At 36.5% G+C, this 21069-nt stretch overlaps 1 protein-coding gene across 2 annotated transcripts in view; it reads right to left on the bottom strand.

Annotated features, from left to right (window-relative positions):
• Positions 1–2711: 2711 nt before the first annotated feature.
• rasa2 (RAS p21 protein activator 2) overlaps positions 2712–21069 on the bottom strand; it is a 52963-nt gene continuing 34605 nt past the window's right edge. For both annotated transcript variants that reach the window (XM_048169483.1, XM_048169484.1), the window contains 15 exons: positions 19903–20056; positions 19586–19740; positions 19081–19195; positions 18904–18978; positions 18432–18555; positions 18113–18219; positions 17781–17867; positions 17555–17632; positions 16704–16777; positions 16441–16547; positions 7729–7811; positions 7298–7506; positions 7085–7188; positions 4772–4943; positions 2712–4551 (listed from right to left, as the gene is read on the bottom strand). In XM_048169483.1, the coding sequence (XP_048025440.1) occupies positions 4521–4551; positions 4772–4943; positions 7085–7188; positions 7298–7506; positions 7729–7811; positions 16441–16547; positions 16704–16777; positions 17555–17632; positions 17781–17867; positions 18113–18219; positions 18432–18555; positions 18904–18978; positions 19081–19195; positions 19586–19740; positions 19903–20056 (1675 nt within the window). In that variant the 3' untranslated portion in view covers positions 2712–4520. The remainder of the gene's footprint in view (positions 4552–4771; positions 4944–7084; positions 7189–7297; positions 7507–7728; positions 7812–16440; positions 16548–16703; positions 16778–17554; positions 17633–17780; positions 17868–18112; positions 18220–18431; positions 18556–18903; positions 18979–19080; positions 19196–19585; positions 19741–19902; positions 20057–21069) is intronic.

Here is a 21069-nt window from a genome sequence, read left to right as displayed (position 1 = left end):
AAAATAGTTACTAATTGCCATGAGATTGTGTTAAAATTAGAGTTTGTTAAGAATGGAATGTTCTGACACCTACAAACCCTAATATGAAGTTAATATGGAGGTGTTTTTTTTGATATGCCAAAGTCAAAGAAAGCAACATTTGCTGGCTCCTGTGTTCCTCAGTGATTCATTTTCAAATTACAAAGGTGCCTTTTTAAAAGAACATACAATGATCATGCTAAGTACACTTTAATTTGATTCCACATTCTAACAGGTCAGGTTATCTAGATCAGTGGTTCTCAAGTGGGTTTGCTTCATGACCCAGAGTTTACATTGGACACCGACCGGTGACCCAACGCAGTACCAAAATTGTGTATTGTTCAAAATTTCAATGGCTTCATGCTCTCAGCAGCCAATAATTCTCTGCACAAAACTTTGTGGTTTCCACAAACCATGTCCTCATTGCAACCCATATTTAATGTCTATGTGAGTTTTTTCTTAACCTTTCTATGCTGGCATCTGCCTGATTTGGCTAGCTTCTATCAAGTGACAGATGTCAACAACAAAAGATACGGGAAGCATTTTCTCCTCCCTTTTAAAGGGTCATGTATTCATATCCGGACCAGGGAGAGCCTTTTCTGGACATAATTCACCTTCTCCACTGCTCCAAACATGAACCAGCACCACTTAATCCTTTGTGATATTTTTCCTTGTCAGATTGTACAATGTGACCTTAAAGAAGATCTGATCACAGATTCAATACTAAAGCTACACCACGTTATTGAACTCCAGATGCATCATTCTGTACTCGTGTTCTTAAAAGGGTTAGTTTACCCAAAAATGAAATTCCTGTCATTAATTACGCACCCTCATGTCGTTCCACAACCTTAAGAACACAAATTAAGATATTTTTGACGAAATCCGAGAGGTATATGACTCGTCCATATACACCACTTTCAAGGTCCAGAAAGGTACTAAAGACGTCGTTAAAACAGTCGACGTGACTGCAGTGATTCAACCTTAATTTTATGAAGCGTTGAGAATACTTTTTGTGCGCAAAAACAAAACAAAAATAATGACTTTATTCAACAATCTCTTAATCCTTATCCTTACGCAGTTGATGCAGTAAGCACATTGAAGGCTTTGGCGTTTACGTCTGAATGCCAGCTCAGTATTGGCCAAAGCTGATCACGTGAGCAGGACGACGCATGCGTTTGATGCTGATGCAGGAACCGGCCAATAATGAGTCGGCGTTCTGAACCTGGGAGCGTTGGACGTAAACAGCGTAGGAGAAAGACACAGAAGAGAAGATATTGTTGAATAAATTCGTTATTTTTGTTTTTGCGCACAAAAAGTATTCTCGTCGCTTCATAAAATTAAGATTGAACCACTGTAGTCACGTCGACTTAACGATGTCTTTACTACCTTTCTGGACCTTGAAAGTGTCGATTACATTGCTGCCTGTGGACGAGTCATATACCTCTTAATTTTTGTTCCAAACATGAACGAAGGTCTAACGGGAGTACTTAATGACAGAATTTTCATTTTTGGGTGAACTAACCCTTTAAGTTCAAGAAGGTAGTCCGACACTGTGAATCTAATCACCATACAGATAAAAGTTGATGTTTTAAGTTTGGTGTTTGAAAAAAAGAAGAAAAAAGAAGCAAATTTCTCTATATTAAGCATAGACCTTATTAAAACCACATAAGGAGTATTTACTTATTACTAAAAAGCGTACAATGCATAATCTTCCCGTCTAAGGTGTAGCATGCATATTAATGGTTTGGGTCAAATGTAATGTAATGTAATGGACAACTATGTGAGTGGCGATAGTGGCACGAAAGGATTTTGAACAGTCTGGAGTCGTAGCTTGGCACTGCTGGTAGAAAACAGTGTATTCTAAATTCATCAGTCCTATAGTGTGCTGCAGGTATGGTGCTTTTTGTAGGTCAAATCCCAGAAACGAGTTAGCATTTTAGCTCTTCCGGTTCCATCGTCCCAAAGACAATGGGTTTTTTGAATGGGTTTTTGGTTAAATCCCTGAAATAAGGTCTGTGGTTAACACAAACTCAAGATATTAACATAGAGAGTCACATTTTACTTTACAACATAAAATACATCAGTAATGCTTTATTTTGAATTGTCTTAAAAAGGTGGCTGCTAACAAGTGGCTAAATGGGACGACTTAAACGTGATCAACTCAACGGGTAAACTCTCTAGTTATAATTACACTCTTGCAAACTATCATAACTCAAACGTTCAGGGAAATTGTTTTTTTAAATAAAGACTGAAAAGATGTCTGAAGCTTAATGATAGTGAGGTTGAGGTCATCCTACAGCGGTGTAGTTCGCTTATAGCTTACGTTTAGCTGCCGATTGTATTTATGCTTCAAAATTCATTAAAGTTATGTTGATTTGTGAGGATTATCATGATGAACAAAATGTATAAGAATCATAAACTTTTGTTGGTCACAGAGCTCATTTTCTGCAATAATCCAAAAGCCAATGGAAAAATCTGGTGTTTTTGTCAAGGGAACCTACAGTACGATAATAAACAATCTCAGAAATTGGTCTCAGAAGGCAATATTGTGGCCAAAATCGCATACTGTGCACTGGGCTAAATTCAACACATGTGACGCCATTGAACTGACCTAACAGCCTGATCATGAACACAGATCTGTAATGCTCATAAAAGTGAGGATATTGTGAATGACAAGAGGGTTTGGAAGATAATTACATACCATTTGATTTATTTAATTGGGTATTAGTTTTTATGTTTAAAAGTTAAGCTTATTTACCAGTTGGGAACCACTGATCTTGACTAGATGCAAAACACAAGTATACCAAGCAGAACATAACAGTCTCCAGTGTTACAGAAAAGACACAAAAACCCTTCAGTACAGTTAAAATTGGGGTAATTTTTAAAAAACACGAATGTGTAGACCTGTAATAATCAGTAGGTGGAAGTCATTAGGAAATGACATGACAATCCCACCACAAAAATAGACAACTGTGACACCACAAACATGATACAGGAGATTGTCGATCAGAATTTATACCAAACAAACTATGTTTCCAGCTCTGTTTGAAACCCTAGTGAGCTTCCTTGCCGTTTACCCTGGCAGTTAACTTTTTTTGCACATCACACAAATATTCCAATTCCAATAGACTTTGCTGTTCTCATGTTGCTAAGCTAACGGCTCAATAGCACACACCAATATTGGGAAATTTGTAAGTACATGGAACTCTTTGATCATTACTATTTAGTATGGTACATTTACAATCAATATTTCTCTCAAGTGCCATCTTGGATTGATTTTTTTCCCCCCACCAAGTTAGTTGGAGTGCATTATGGCACTGCATTCTCTGCAAATGAGGGATCAGTTCTATAATTTCATGTTGCTGCCTACGTTTTAGAGCAGTTTGTAATTTGAGCACGCCTGTGCTGTCTTCGTAGGCAGCTCACTAGGTTATGGAACAGAGCTTATGACATCATCGTACTATAAAATATTGTCATTGTGTGTGTGGGGAGGGGGATTACAAAGATCGATTGAATAAAATTTTCTTCATGTTTATCAAATGCATGAGGCTCCCAAAACGTACATCCATGAAATATAGATATCCATTTTCCTTTTTTTTTTTTTTAAGTTCTGTAATTATAAAACGACATGTATACCATTTTCAAGTCATGAAAACCTACAAAACAACATCTTTGGCGTAAGAAAAATAGCTAGTAAAAATCTACAGGATATGAACGTTATCTACAGAACATTACACAAGAGCTGATCATGTAACTGATCAATATCAGGAAAAAAAGTTTGATACCACGTATCTAAAACAATCTCATCTGGAATATTCCAAATATCTAAAGTGCTTCTGCATTAGTCCCTAATTCATACACAAGTGTGGGATTGTAAGTACCTCCACTGAATTTATAAGGCAGATTAATTCTATCCACTACAGATAGAAAACCATGCACACACTCAAAGGGATGGACTGAGAGGGATGAAACTACAATGAACAATGAAGATTCCCTTTGACATGGTTATTTAACTCAGACGACCAGTAGTCTGAAAAAACTGACGGTTTACAAAGAAAAATGTGAAGGTTGAGTTTTCATTTTTAGCAGCTATAATTTCTCAGACCAACTCTTGGTGTCTGGACTTTCACAGCCTGTTTAGGAATGAATAAGAGGTGATCGGAATCTTTTCTTACTGTGCGGACTGGCGATTGAGGTTACTAAACGATCTTAAAAACTGATATAAAACTGAGACCGGACAGGCACACAGAGAAAAGAGCTAGATTTTTCCAATGATAGCAACTCACGGACACGCCACTCGACTCTTGACTGGCCGAATTCTTCCAAGTACACTGTAACTCCAGATCAGGCAATTGCTGGAGAGGTTAGACTCGAGTCACGTGTGGAATGGCAGCGCTTCTCTGAGCATTATCAGAGCGTTTTCATGCTCCTATATGTTGACAAACACAGCGCCCTCTGCTTGTGTGGCTGCGTCAGTACCACCAGGTCGCGCAGTCGCAACGTTACGCTGTCTTTCCAACTATAGGATTCTCGCTAAAAAAGAAAGAATTTCAAATCATTTTACTGCACGTAAGATTTTGTTTAATTAGCTCTTGAAGATGGGAATTTTTATAAAAAGTCTTCAAGGATAATTAAAAAATGCTAAATTTATCTATTTTACATTAAGATATATTGCAATAAACATTTTCCACTTAAAAATTTAAATGTATATTGTATAAAAATGCGATGTCTTAATTCATTTTGGGTGTCTTACATAGTGCCTGGTTCATCATTTAGTGCCCCCTTTAAGTCATGGTGAGCCTGCAGTTCATCCAGTACTTCTCCGAGCTCTTTAATGGTACGGAAGGTCTCTTTAGGGTCCTGTATAGTGAAGGCTGAACACTCCTCCTGCTGCCCAAGATACACTGACATGCCGGCACAAGCATCTGTAGACACGCACACAAATAAATCAACACATTTTGTTTTTGAGGTCTCCTCTAATAGGTTTTCATGCAAAGGTCAAAAAATGCTTTCATTTTCTCATAATATACATTGCACATCACCACATTTTTTCAATGATTCTCGTCCGATGCTTCAGTCTCTCTAAAGGTTACGCGAACCTGCTCTGCTCTGATTGGCCAGACGGCCCGGTCTGTTGTGAATGGTCTACCTCTCAGAAACACACGCCCATTACTATAACTGATTCAGCTCTGGAGGTTTCCGGAGCTCGGCGATTGTACCCACTGTAAAAACACTAACGATGGCGTTGATTTTACCATATCAATCCGAGCCCGAGTCCGATGATGAAACATTGGAAGAACTAGTTATTCAACCCAAACCTCCATCGCAAGAACGACTTGAGCAGGACGTTTCTCAGTGATGCACTACTCAGTTTGACGTATATTATGAGATGTTGCAACAGAAATTCCTCTACATCAGCATCAACAAGTGTACAAACCGATGTGTATATTTCTAATTTATTGCGGTGCACATATGGGAACTGTATCAATAATAGTGCTAACGTTAGCCAAGCACTAACTTGAATGACGAATGTAATCCTCATCCTATGGGAGTGTTTACAAAGAGAATTTGCTGAGCAGAAAACAGCATCTTCTTGACATGTATACAACACAAACCTGTTTGAGGGAGAGTCAAAGTAGACATTGTTCATTGGAGGTCAATGAAGAACATAGGCAGGTACTAGGCAAATGTGTTACTTTGTGACGTGTGGCCATCACGGAAGTGGGATTCGAATTCCTAATGACTTGTTTAGGCTGTTCAGAGTTGATTCTTTCTTTTGAGAGACCATAACTTTATTTATCATGCACTTTCGCCTTCACAACTTTGCAGATTGTTTACATTTACAGACAGCTACATTACACATTGCATAAAAGGTAATATTCAAAGAAGCATAATAGGGGCACTTTAATGAATATAAATTTTTCTGTTCATTTTTCATCATTTAAAGTGCTCCTATTGTGATATTACCTTTCATGTAGTGTGTAAAAAAGCTGTTTGTGAATGTAAATGGTCTGCAAAGTTTCATCGATGGAGTTATTGTCTCCCAAAAGAAAGAACTGATTCTGAACTGCCTGAAACAAGCCATCAGTAATTCCAGTCTTAGTTCCTGCTCAAACCTAGGTAGGTTTATAACAAATTTGCATAATGCCAGCCTATGGTCTTCATTGGTTTTAGCTGAAGCCTGGAAGAGTTTGGTTTGTATTGTCAACATGTCGAGAAAACGCTGTTTTCTGGGCTGCGTAAGCAAATCTATTTTGCATGCCTCAGGCTCCAATTGATACAGTAAAAACGACACCATTGTTACTGTTCGTATCACTGTCTAAACAAGTGCTGTGGAAGAGTCCAGAGCTGAAATTCAGACAAAATTCGTTTCCGACACGCGCTATAGACCAATTGCAACAGACTGGGCCATTTGACCAATCAGAGCAGAATAGTCTCTCGGAAAGGTGGGGTTTAGACAAACGAATCCTTTATTGAACCATTTCAGAAAGTGTGAGAGATGTGAGTAATGTTTTTTGACCTTGGGTACATGTAAACTTATTGTAGGAGGCATCCAAAACAAAATTAGGAATCTTTGAAAAAGCATAATAGGGGCACTTTAACTTTTTTATATTTTGTAGACAAATACAAACTATATATCTTATATTTTATTATTATTTTTTAATGGCTGAATTTGACCAAATAATAAAAGGAAAGAGTCATCAAGTGCATTCATGGAAACATAAGATTTTTTTTTATTTAACATTTTTTGATCATTTTGGTATTCCTATGCCAATGGACTTGACCTCCATTTGAAAAAGTGAAAAATAGTTCAAAATAGTTCAAACATTTGACTGGCACTTCTGAACTTAATATTGAGAATATTGCAATATCCTGGGTTGATTTAAATGATTGGTTATTAGCTATTATTTCACAGGTCGATATTTTTTACTTACTAGCATTGGTTACATCAATAGACATTAAAAGTTTAGCAGTGAAGAAAGTATACTTTGATGAAATATTAGGAAAACATACAGTACAAAGTGTATTAATAAAGTAAATGATTTCATTTTTAGACTATACACACCCTCCATCTTCTGTAGTCTGGAACGGTTTGAGGAGAAGAAGGAGAAGATTCGTTCTGTTTCTCTGTCACAGTCAATGTCCAGTTGAATATTCGCCAACACTGTCCTATAAGACGGAGTCAGACATGAAAAACGGGAATGTGTACACGTTTGCAGCTTTGCACATAAAGCGATAAAATGCAAATGTTTTAATAAGATTAATAAGAATGTCTTACGCAGTGCAGGGTTTGCAGCCCGGGGCGTTCTCGTTGGGCTCCTTACAGCATAACCAGAATCCACTCACGTAAGCGGATGGGTGAAACGTGCTGAGCCGGCCCGGGTTACAGCGGCTGACCTGACTCAGCACCTCAATCCAGCTGTTGGTCTCCACACAGTTGCCCGCCTGCACGTACAGAGGCTTCTCTGAATGGATTACCTGAAACATCTGCCAAACAAAACACGGTAGAGGGGGATGTTACATATACACTACAGGTCAAAAGTTTGGATGTTTTAATGTTTTTAAAAGAGGTCTTTTATGCTCATCAAGGCTGCATTTATTTTAACAGTAATATTGTGAAATATTATTATAATACTCTAAATATATTTAAAAATGTAATTTATTCCTGTGATGGCCACGCTATACCTGCTGAACAACTGAACTACTCACGTTTTTGCGGTTAAAGGCACTTTCTTCCAGTTTCTCAACACCGAGGATGTTTTTCACAGGAATGATGCACAGTGCTTCTTTCCCTGGATACAAACACAAATATACATTTATTAAATAGCGAATTATAATAAATTAATAAAAAATTCATACTTTGCCATTTTTATCACTTGTGTGGGACATTGATGAATAATACGCATCACGAAATAAATTTGAAATAAATGCAAATACAGAGCCCAGACCTCTGTACGTAGACACAAATCAACATCTGGGGACTGCGGTTCAGACACGGACACTAAATCTCACATGATATTCTGTAACGACCCGTGACTCGGTTCAGTCAGGCCGAGCCCGTGGAGCTGATAGCACACCAACTTGCTCCGCCAACACAAACACACAGCCGTTTCTCATGCACATTCTGTACGTTTGATAAATTCCTATTTTCATCTCCTCCACTGACGTGCAGCATTCTGACCACAGAACAGCCAAAGTACACAGATGCTTGAGAACTAGAGCTGTGCATGCCACGTCGGCCCATCTTTTAATGCATCTTCTTCCTGAACGTTTATCAGGTGTGTACTGCCACTAGCTGGTTGGCTGTCTTTTCCTGTTCCTCTTTACTGAAAAAAAAAAAAAAAAATCCTATTCCTAATCAGTATGTTGTCTTTCCAGTTAAATCATCTTAATTATCCTTAAAATAAGTTAAATGGAGATATGATTACACTTTATTTTAAGGTGACACTGTTACATTGAAATTACATAAATATAGGTTAAGATTAGGGTTAGGTTTAGGGTTAATATGCAGCATTTACTGTTAATGCTAAGGGACATGTAAGATATGTCACAACGGATGTCACCTTAAAATAAACTGTTACCGGAGATATTTCTGTTTCTGAATGCTGATTGGCCAATACTGAATTCCAGCCTTGCTAAAATGCATAAAGTAAACAATTAAAACACCAGTTCACCAACTATTGTTTATATCACTGCATAGAGACCAACTATTAACTTTTAATATATCTGGGGCTAAATCTTAATGAAACTGGAACATATTTTAGGATGTTTTGAAAAAAAGTTTTGAAAAAGGTCCAAACAACTCTGGACCTCATTGACTTTCATTGTATGGACGAAAAAACACGAAAACATTCTTTAAAATATCTTCTTTTGTGTTCTGAAAAAGAAGAGGTTTAAAAGACAATATTCAGTAATATTTTTCTATTTAACTGCACTGACACTTTCAAGTGAGAGCAAAAAGTGTTGCTTGTTTGGGCACTTTTCTATTGAGGATGGGCAACAAATTTCTATCTGGATACTTTAGATCGAAATTTGCTCCCCATTGTCAATGGGAAAGTGCCCAAGCAACATCGCTCAACAGCACTGCCCGGCAACATTGCTCAAAAAGTTGCCCGTGTATCAACACCTTAACAGTTTTTGCAGCTGAATTGAATTTCTTTTGTTGAATTTGAGAAATGATACATTTTACAACACTCTTTATTAATGTGAATACTACAATCTGTATTATATAAAGCATAATATATAAAAAATAAATAATAGAATTTACATTTTTGGGTGAACTATTCCTTAAATAAAATTCGAATGACTCTAATGATAATATTTTATTATATAGTAAAAGTTTGAGAACTGCAATGCCAAAAACAAGCATGTGAAAACACCCTGCTGCGAGTCATGCCTAATAACTCTTTAACTCTCTTACACATCTACATAAATCATTTGCCCAATAATTAAAATAGCAAGTTATTACACATTATTATGAATATACGTTGCCTTGTTTCACTGGCAGATATTTTTACTTGTTCACTTAACATTTTATTTTCTCAGTTTCTAACAGCCATTTTTGCAGCATTTTAAACAACAGCATCACAAACACATGGTTTTTAGCTTCCTAACATTAAAGGGCAAAGAGTCAAGTTTGGTGGTGTGACATTTAACAGTGACAGCAACATATTCTATGTTGTTATATTTAGTTGCTTGAAGTATAGTAGCAGACAACTCTGTAGTTTGGGGACAAAATTGTCCCCAGAAGTGGTCAAAAGAGGACATTGGGGTAAAAATGATTCTTAACTAACTTAAATAATATTTTTAATCTATGGTATGCCTGCAATTTTATACCAAGTTAAATGTGAGTGTGCAAGGAGCTTAAACTCTTTTTCTTTACTTTTTTATTTTTAATAAATAAATGCTAATCACTTTAGACATGTCTTTCCGCCCTTTAATGTGCTGCAGGGTCTGAACTCCGTAGCAGTAGACCTGCTTTGTCAGAATTCACTCTTGTAAAAAGATCAAACAAAAAGGTAAAAATAAAATCAAGGAAGGCTGGTTGTTGCAATCCCACCACCCCAGACTAAAACTACAGTAGGAATTCTCATCAGTACAAAGAAGAAAGAAGAGCACAGGCTGCCCTGCTGAGTCTTGATTCATCCCAAGGTTTCTTCCTCATCTTGTACGTTCAAAGTACACATTTAAGTGCTTTGGTACCACTTTCACAAGCAACTATTAGTAATAATTGCTCAACAGGTCATAAAAAGTGCACTATTTTCAGATATGTTGGTACAATACACAAATTCACCAAGTATATTTCAAAATGCTATTACTATTAAACTTTTTTCATTCAGTTTATTACATTTGCCTAACATTTAATCCAACTGATCTCAATTGTTAATCAATTAATCATTTGGTACAACTGGTTTGCAATTTTTGAAATGGATTCTACAGTATAAGTGATTTATCTCAGATGATAACCACATGGGAAAAAAGAAACAGAGAGCAACCTTGGTAGAGAGAGACTGCCAAGTTAACTTTATTTGAAAAGGTCAACTGTATTACTGTAACATGCAGCAACAAGCCTTGTGAAAAAGAAGTGTGCTTAACTGTAATAATTGTGCACTTGTAGTGTACTTCTAACAGTAAACTACCATTTTGACGCTTCAAAAAGTTCATAAAGAGATCATAAAACTAATTTATATGATTTGAGTAGTTTAGTCCAAATTTTCTGAAGAGGCTTGATCACTTTATATGATGTACATTTTTAAAGGTGCCGTAGAACGTCTTTTCAAAAGATGTAATATAAGTCTAAGGTGTCCCCTGAATGTGTCTGTGAAGTTTCAGCTCAAAATACCACATAGATTTTTTTTTATTCATTTTTTTAACTGCCTATTTTGGGGCATCATTAAATATGCACCGATTCAGGCTTCGCGGCCCCTTTAAATTCTAGTGCTCTCCACCCCCAGAGCTCGCGCTTGCCTTAAACAGCATAAACAAAGTTCACACAGCTAATACAACCCTCAAAATGGATCTTTACAAAGTGTTCGTCATGCAGCATGTCTAATCGCGTAAGTATGGTATTTATTTGGATGTTTACATTTGATTCTGAATGAGTTTGATGGTGCTCCGTGGCTAAAGCTAACATTACACACTGTTGGAGAGATTTATAAAGAATAAAGTTGTGTTTATGAATTATACAGACTGCAAGTGTTTAAAAAATGAAAATAACAACAGTCTTGTCTCCGTGAATACAGTAAGAAATGATGGTAACTTTAGCCACATTTAACAGTACATTAGCAACATGCTAACAAAACATTTAGAAAGACAATTAACAAATATCACTAAAAATATCATGATATCATGGATCATGTCAGTTATTATTGCTCCATCTGCCAATTTTCGCTATTGTTCTTGCTTGCTTACCTAGTCTGATGATTCAGCTGTGCACATTCAGATGTTAATGCTGCCTGCCCTTGTGTAATGCCTTGAACATGAGCTGGCATATGCAAATATTGGGGGCGTACACCCCGACTGTTGCGTAACAGTCGTTGTTATGTTGAGATTCGCCTGTTCTTCTGAGGTCTTTTAAACAAATGAAATTTATATAAGAAGGAGGAAACAATGGTGTTTGAGACTCACTGTATGTCATTTCCATGTACTGAACTCTTGTTATTTAACTATGCCAAGGTAAATTCAATTTTTAATTCTAGGGCACCTTTAATTTATGCTTTTATTCACATATAAGCACTGATCAGCGAACATAAACAGAAGCTTAAACATACTTGCTTGATGCGTGAGAACAAACCTCATTGGTTCTCGCATCTTCTTTTTACAGCAGCTTCTGTTAACCACAACTGATGTGCGAGTTAATAAATGTTTATATGTGAATCAACTGATTTGGAAACTAAACATATTTGTTAGATGGTAAAACATTTTAGTATCTTGATTTCCTTTCTAGTGAGATTTCGAATCATTAAAGGGGGTCAGGTTGAGTTTAGCCAGTGAAGAACACGGAGTATAACATCCTCGACCGTCCCAGATCTGATATCTGGAGGACAGTTACAAATGAAAGGTGCATGTCTACAGAGGACGGTCCATCATTTAGTCCAGATGCTCAGCGGGCTTGACTCTAGAAGATGACCCTCCATTGATCAAATGAGAGGAAATGAAATCATGAGTTATTATAGAGTTATTTACTCTCCCTCTTTTAACTGTAATGTGGGAAGATCTGGTCAAAAGGAACTGTCTACTAAAAATGCAAGCATCCCAAACAATACTCCCTGATCCTGAGGTGAATTTCAAGCTTGTGTTTCAAGAATAAATTTCAGAGTATTCCAGCAGTTTTCCTCAAGTGTCCTAGCAGTTTAGCTACTTTAGTTTAGCTACAATACTTTAGTGTTGGGTCCGAGTTCACCTTTGTCGAGTCTTAGTCAAGTCCGGTAGAGTTCAGAAAGATTTCAATTATTTGAAATTGCAATTGACCTTTCCCAAAGACCCGCCCCTTTTATTTACTGTTGCTACGTCCGATAAGCCATGTCGCTCTCACGCCAAAGAGGACACTGACAACACGCCGACAGAGAAGACAGAGCGGGTTACTTTTGGTATCAAATAAGGTCTCAGCTTGCAAATTTTGTCATTTTTAAGAAATTCAAACAAAAGATACTGTTTTATGGTGCTTTAATGTGTAGAGACTCGGCGCAAGCAGCACGTGAACCAATAATCTCTGCTAGTTAACGCATGAATTAAACATGAAAGAACATCTGAACTATGGAAAGATGTCAATACACACCATTTTTCAATTTCAAGTCCAACAATGTTAATCTACTAACACACCTATCTGGTTTGTTAGTCGGACAAAAATGGTGGATGTCTGCATTATGATTGGTCAGATCGCCTGTCAATCAAACTCCAGTGAAGGGTCTATTGTAAACTCAACACTGAGCTCTGAAATGAATATTTTAACCTTTACAAAATGATTCCAATGTCCAGTTGCAGCAAATTCACTCAAGTGCCTGAAAAGTCTGAGTTAATTCAAAAGTTTCCATGTTTTCTGTCTGGATATTTTGCTATCTAATGCATTTTAATTATTTTTTCTTTTCCAAATGCTTTTACAACAAGGTGTTCTTGTGCTGTTACCAGCAACATTTGTTACATCCACAAAACTTTGCAAACATTACTCAGAAAATCCCTTTAGTGGTAAAATGGAGAATAGCTTGTCGTTACTTAAAATGAGCTAAGAAAAGTCACATATCCCAACATCAAACAAAACTAATGAATGAACATTTAACACTTCCCATATGTGTGAGAAATCAAATGAGAAACATGCTTTCTGTCAGAGTAACTCCCAGCACAAGCGCTTAAATTATATGATAAATTACACAATTACTTAATTAAAGCAGGGAGGAAAAAACCTGCAAATGAGATAATACATCACAAGGACTGTTCAGTGTAGATGTGACCCAGTTGTGCCTTCAAAACTCTACTGGATATAGACACACCACATGACAATGTTTCCATCCAAAGTTGTGAATTTAACTTATGCGCAAAATTGGAATACTGCATAAAACATTAGCAAATAAAGCACCATTTCCATCCCATGTGATCAAGAGAACAAAATCATCACTTCCTGGGAAAATGGCACAAAAAAATCTAATGAAAATGAAAGTTGTTACAACCAGGGCTCTTTTTTCCAACATCATAAATGACTTGTGTCTCTGAGCGTTCAAATGAAATGCAATAAACAGTGCCATGTTATCTTGTGGTAAATGTGTTCTACCATGATTTATGCACATAAAAACTTGGTGTTTCCATCCAGCATTTTTTGTATGCGATATCCCAGCAGGTGTAATCCAAATAAAAATAGGTGGATGGAAACATAACTAATGTAATACTTAGGGTAAGTTTGTTCAGCTTTCCCATAAAAAAGACAACAACAGTAACCCAGCTTTGCTGACAGTCCAGCAGGAAACAAAAGAAGGTCAAGCCACCATGCTGGCTCCTTCTGAGATGATCACACCAAAGGATGTTTATTATTACAACAGTGGTAAAAGTGTTATCATGCGGGGACAATAAGATTTGCAGTTGGTGACCTTGAATTCACATTACACCATGGGAATTGACACAGCTCTTTTTTACAGGATAGATAACTCAAAGGAAATGTGGGAATTACGGTTAATATGCTATGAAGCTGATCAACAAATGTGTTAGGACTGGATGATGCATTATGTAGTATATTTACCTACATATACTGTATCAGTCTGTTGGCAGTGCAAAGTTAAACAACACTGTGAATATTTCTTGTTCCATATGTCATGACTCATGACTCATAACTGTGAGTGTTAACAGATTTAAGGTATTTGTAATAGTGTCCTCATTCAAACCTCAATAACAAAAATGCTGATAGAGATGGGAAGTTTGAATCATTTCTGCAAATCATTTCTTTTGAACTACCCATTTCAGTGAATCGTTTCAAAACAGAGATTCATCATCACTCAAAAATGTTCACAGAACCTGCTGTGTGGAATTTTACATGCTTTAAAATGTTGTCATACAGGATACAGCACCGTTCAAAAAGTACGATTTTAAATCTTTATTAAAGCCTCTTAGGTTCACCAAGGCTGCATTTATTAGGGAGAAAAACAGTAATATTAAAATAACTGTTTTCTGTTTTAATATATTATAAAATGTAATTTTTATTCCTTTTGATTGTAAAACTGAATTTTCAGCATCATTACTCCAGTCTTAAGTGTCATGATCCTTCAGAAATCATTCCAATATGCTGATTTCCTGCTCAAGAAACATTTTTACTTTTTAATGTAATTACAGAGCAAATTTATAAATGTAATATCCTCCTTTTTATCATATAATTTTGAAACCTAGTTCCCCTTATGTCCAGAATCTACTTGTCAGTCTTGTTGATAATGCATAATGCAGATGTTTTTAAAAATATATATATATATATATTGTGTAAAATAAGTATTTGTTAATTTTGAGGATTTTTTTTTTTTTTTTTTTTTACATCTCACTGATTTTAACTAATTCATTCAATTATATCACATCCTTTATATCATCATTATATATGCTATTTTCGTTCCGAATCGCAATCCGTTCAAATGTGTTTTCAACAACCTCTGGAAGTTGTGGAAAGTGGACAAGCTCAGAACTTTTTAGACCCTCTATTTAGACCTGTATTTAGCGTCATCCACTTGTGATCCGATTGACCAAAGCACATCTTAAAGGGATAGTTCACCCAAAAATTAAAATTTGATGTTTATCTGCTTCCCCCAGGGCATCCAAGATGTAGGTGACTTTGTTTCTTCAGTAGAACACAAATGATGATTTTTAACTCCAACCGTTGCGGTCTGTCAGTCATATAATGCATGTCAATGGGAACTTTGTCTATAAGAGTAAAAAAAAACATGCACAGACAAATCCAAATTAAACCCTGCGGCTCGTGACGACACATTGATGTCCTAAGACACGAATCGATCGGTTTGTGCGAGAAACCGAACAGTATTTATATCATTTTTTACCTTTAAAACACCACTATGTCCAACTGCCCTCCACATCTGGTTAGTGAGTGCGAGAGATCACTGCCGTTGTCAGAGCGTGTTCAGACCTCACTAACCGGATGTGGAGGGCAGTTGGACATTGTGGTGTTTTAGAGGTAAAAAAATGATTTAAATACTGTTCGGTTTCTCACACAAACAGAACGTTTCGTGTCTTAGGACATCAATGTGTCGTCACAAGCCGCAGGGTTTAATTTGGATTTGTCTGTGCATGTTTTTTTGACTCTTATAGATGGAGTTCCCATTGCCATGCATTATACGACTGACAGACCGCAACGGTTGGAGTTAAAAATCATCATTTGTGTTCTACTGAAGAAACAAAGTCACCTACATCTTAGATGCCCTGGGGGTAAGCAGATAAACATCAAATTTTCATTTTTGGGTGAACTATCCCTTTAATGCCAGGTGTAAACAGGGCCTAATGTAAAATAGTCACAATGTTACAAGTTACCGGTGGACATGCACATTTTCAGTACTCACAACCCAACACATTGCTAAATACATGATATCCACTGACACCAGTGAACACAAGTACACACCCATGACATAAAGCTGACAGCATAAATCAAAAAAGGGAAACAGAAAGTTTCACATCCAGAGCTGGCTGGCCACACTACATGAACAGGAGCTACACAAACAAGAATGAGAAACTGAGGACAAACAAAAAAAAAAAAAACAGGGATACTTCTCATGTTATTCTGAACTCCATTACCATATAAAAACTGCCAGCAAAAACAAGTGTCTGGACACCCACATTTTCAAGCTGAACTGGATGACTGCCCACAAACAGAAAGTTCTTTGGATCATGGACCAAATTGGTCTTCAGGGGAACATATCATCATCATCATCAGCTGGGATCACTCACCTTTCTGCTTGTGATAGGACAGCTCTTGATTGGTCACTCGTAACCAGCGTTTCTTAAAGTTCTTCTTTCCTATTCGCTTTCTGCCCTGGGCCCGCTTATGTACCTCTCTGTTAAAAATCATATATACACATTTGTTAGGTTTCCTGGAAACAATGAGGTAAATGTCACCCAAACTGACCCGTACTTATTTGAGCTACAGACGTAAGAAATGGTTTGAAACAATTAATCAGACTGTTCTGAGAACTGTGGCATCTTTTACTCACCCCTCCTTTAACACAAAGGAGTCCTCCACTCCACTTGACTCCTTACTTACATTAGAGGAGATCTCATCTAAGAACTAATGCAAAAAGATAACAGAAGAGAAAATACACATGAAGATGAGGCTTAAGCTGAACACAGAAATTGTTTTATAATAAGTGCACATAATACATTCACATTGAGGACTGGGCAATGGCAGCTTCTCCATGACATGATACTCTGAGAAATGAGATTATGCTCATATTTAACACTGCTTCTTTATAAATTAAACTGTGGGAAATTAAGTAATTTCATATGTAATTATCAAATACTTTATCTATTGATGGATCAACGGCATATAAGTGTGTCCGCAATAAAGAAAAATATTTTAAAATGCACATTAAGTGCTTATAAATGTAGTTTTTCAAAGCACTTTCAAGAAAGATCAAATTTAATTACTCTACAAATGTCATGTGGTGTAACCATCAAGCAAAAAGCAATAACATATGCTTACACCTATGAATTATATATATATATATATATATATACATACACAGACATTTACCTCAACTAACCTTGCCTTCTTATGTAAAAGTAAAACTGATATTTTAAGAGACTTATGAACCTTGAAACACAATTATGAGTGTTTCCAAAGGTTTTTCTAAAAATAATACTAAAAGATTGGGCAAAATACTTTGTTTCTTTTCAAGAATAATTCATTACGATATCATGACAGTTGTTTACCCTTACATTTTTTAGTTTATGCCCCCTAAAAATATAACATTTGAATTTAATTCAGAAATTAAATAGAATTACAATATCATTAAATATGGTTCATCTATGAAACCTCAAAAAATGGCTTGTTAGAAATACTTACCTTTTTAACTTTCTCTATACATTCATCTTCTTGGAATAACTTGAAGAAATCATACATATAGGTTTCTTTAAAGCTAGACTGGAAAAAAAAAAAAAAAAAACACACAACAAAACAAGAACAGGAATTTAAAAAGATGTAAACAAATTCCGGTTTGGCCCAAAGTCTAGGGGAAATCTTTTGAAAAGTTAGTTCCTTCAGCACACCGTATGACTAAAAGCTGACATACCAGTTTGTTCTTGGAAAGGCTGCCCCAGCTGCCCAGAGACTGGATGGTTTTAGAGATAAGAGTAAGTGTGCGGGAAATTTCAGGGTCCTTGGAGAGAGAAAGAGGAAGATAGGTGATTCTCCCAACTCATCTTTTACCCAAAGTACATTTACTAGTAATTATTTTTTGCTCTTTTGAGTAAACATTCTCAGAAAAGATTAGAGTGTCTCAATAGGTCTTTCCTGGTATGAATAAATTAGTCACATGCTAAAAAGGAAGTAAATCATGTTTGTTACAGCTAGGTAGTTTGTTTTAGCCGTGGTGTGACGTGACTGTTTTTGTTGCGCACTCACAGGATGATGGGATATCAGCTGGAAGGTGTGTGGAGAGAGAACAGCCACCGCAAAGAACCTCAAAAATATGAAACTACTGACCGCTGAGTACTGCACATGAGGATCCGCTGTGGTGAGACAGAAAGATATTATTAGTCATGACTGAGTTTCTGGCTCCTCCTAGTGGTGATTCAACACAGTCTTACAGGAATGCATGAAGAAGCTTCAGTGTGAGGTCATAAATATTTACAAAATTGAAACACTGAAACATTCCGGAACAAAATAAACGAGTGGATCCTGCAGAAGCAAATGAGAGCGAAAGTGTGTCTGTTTGCTTCACCTGGAAAGCGTTTAGATGCGAGCTGTCTGAGTGACCTGAAGACGTCACACATGAGGGGAGGACAACTGGAGCTTGACTGTGTTATAGACGCAAAAACCTTCTGCACATAACCCTGAAGATTCTCCTAAGAACACACAAACACATGCACGTGAATTTAGAAAAAATACTGAGGGCACAGTTTTGTCAAATTTCTGAGTCATCAGAATGTACATCTAACCTGTAAAATTACAGGTTACATCAATATCAACTTATATATAGCTAGGCTTAGAAATACATATTAAATACTATATCAGATGGTATAAACACAGGAAGTCAGTACAGAGACATTTTTACCCCTACATTTTGAATTTAGGGTCTTTTTTAGTGGCTTTTATTGCCCAGAGTATCTCCTCAATGTCTGACCACTGACACATACGGCCAAATTAAGTACAAAAATTCAAAAAGAAGCCAAATAATAAAAAAAAAAACTCACTTTGTTGACCTCCACATTATCGCCTTCTTTCAGTTTGACAGGATCGATCTCACAGGTTTTATTTGATTCAAAGATCTGTAAAGCAGAATGAAAACATCAAACAATTTTAACAACTGAGTTAACAACTGTAAAACAATTTTTAATGCATCAGTGAACATGTCTGGTTAACATAAAAACCTCATTGAGAGCAGGTTTGAGAGTGACAGTCAAGTAACTTCGGCCCACAATCTTCATCATGTCATCTATGCAGCGGGTGGCCAGAGAATTCCCTCTGAATATGGTGTTGGCCTCTCTACACAGGGAGACAGAGGACATTTTAGAGGACAAAGAAATAGTGTTTCTAACCTAGACAGACTTGGGGTCAAAAAAATTAACAAAACACAAAACAAAACAAAACAAAAAACACATACATGCACACTGACAAATGAAAAAAAAATTAACAAAACAAAACCAAAACTATATTGATATTAAAACAAAAAACTAAACAAATATTAACAACAAAAAACTATATGTATATTAAAAAAAGTAAACAAATATTAACAAAACAAAACAAAACAAAAATATATATTACCAAAGCAAAAAACAAAAAACTATATGTATATTACCAAAACAAAAACAAAACAAAAAACAAACATTATAATTATATTATATTATATTATATTGTGAGAGTGTTATACTGAACTGTGTATTCTCCAGCTCCAGGCCGGCAACAGAGGTGAGAAAGGGCAGCAGTCTGTTGTGATGGAGCAGCAGTCTGACTACAGGAAGCAGTGCTTCATAGCCCAAACTCTCCCTGCATATATCTCCCAGAACATGAGCCGCTGATGCTGAGATTGGCTAGAGACACAAAGAAACCAAAAGCAATGAAAATATGTTATAAACGACAGGACAGAATATGTATCTGAAAACTAAAAATAATGTTTACAAATGAAACATGACTGCTAGTCTTAAGGCTTATGTGCATAAGTTCTTCCAGACAGAAGGGTGGCGTTATTGTACCTTAACATCTGGGGATCTGAGCATTAGGTTTCGGAGAGGCGTGTAGCAGGCAGTGGGCAGGACATTGTCCTCCGTGTACGTTACTTTCAGACGTAGAGAACCCAGATCGTCTGGCTTAGACTTCGTACCATTTCCTTTCGGCTGCAGCAAGTACCTACAAAACGCAAAGCAAAAGACATTTCCCCTTTTTAATTAGCTATTTTACAGTGTCACACAGCTTCATCATTCAATATGCTGTACTATGGACTGTGTATTATTCACAGTTTAGCAAAGTCCCTTTAAGACAAGTCATTTTACTCAGCAGCCATCTTGGAAACGCATCTCGGGCATGCAAGTGCAGCTCCTATCTCTTTTAATATGGAAACATCCAATTCTCCAAAGCTGTTTGCCAAGATTTCGATTAAATTTCATATTTGAAATCACCAATAAAATCTGACGCGATGACTTTACCAATTGGCGATTGGCTCTTATTTATAAGGCGAGATTTATTCCACCATATTGTGCGTTGCACTTCATACCATTCATAATAATACGAGTACACTGTCTTTCTATATATAAAGTCTTTGAATATAGTCACAAAATGAAAGGGTTAGTTCACCCAAAAATGAAAATGTCATTAATTACTCACCCTCATGTCATTCCAAACCCATAAGACTTTCGTTCACCTTCGGAACGCAAATGAAGATCTTTTTGATGAGATCTGAAAGCTTTCTGTCCCTCCATAAACAGCTAAGCTATTGAAACTTTGACGCTTCAGAAAGTTCGTAAAGAGGTTGTAAAACTAATCCATATGAATTGAGTGGTTTAGTCCAATTATTAAATTTAGGCTTTTATTCACATATAAACATTGATCAGCGAACATAAACAGAAGATCAAACGTACTTGCTTGATGTGCGAGAACAAACCTCTTGCGGAAGTTCAAACGTGCTGCGTAACACAAGAATGAACCTCATTGGCTCTCGTATGCGTCAAGCAAACTTGCTTGAGCTTCCGTTTACTACAACTGATGTGCGAGTTGATCAATGTTTATATGTGAATAAAAGCCTAAATTCAATCTGTTAAAAAAGTGACTGTCTTTTCAGAAAATTTGACTAAACCACTCAATTCATATGGATTAATTTTCTGACCCTTTATGAACTTTTTGAAGCATCAAAGTCTCAATTGCGA

This window comes from Megalobrama amblycephala, linkage group LG19 (assembly GCF_018812025.1).
Source record: "Megalobrama amblycephala isolate DHTTF-2021 linkage group LG19, ASM1881202v1, whole genome shotgun sequence".
In the NCBI taxonomy this organism is placed as follows: Eukaryota; Metazoa; Chordata; class Actinopteri; order Cypriniformes; family Xenocyprididae; genus Megalobrama; species Megalobrama amblycephala.
This window is presented reverse-complemented; position numbering and strand designations above follow the sequence as displayed.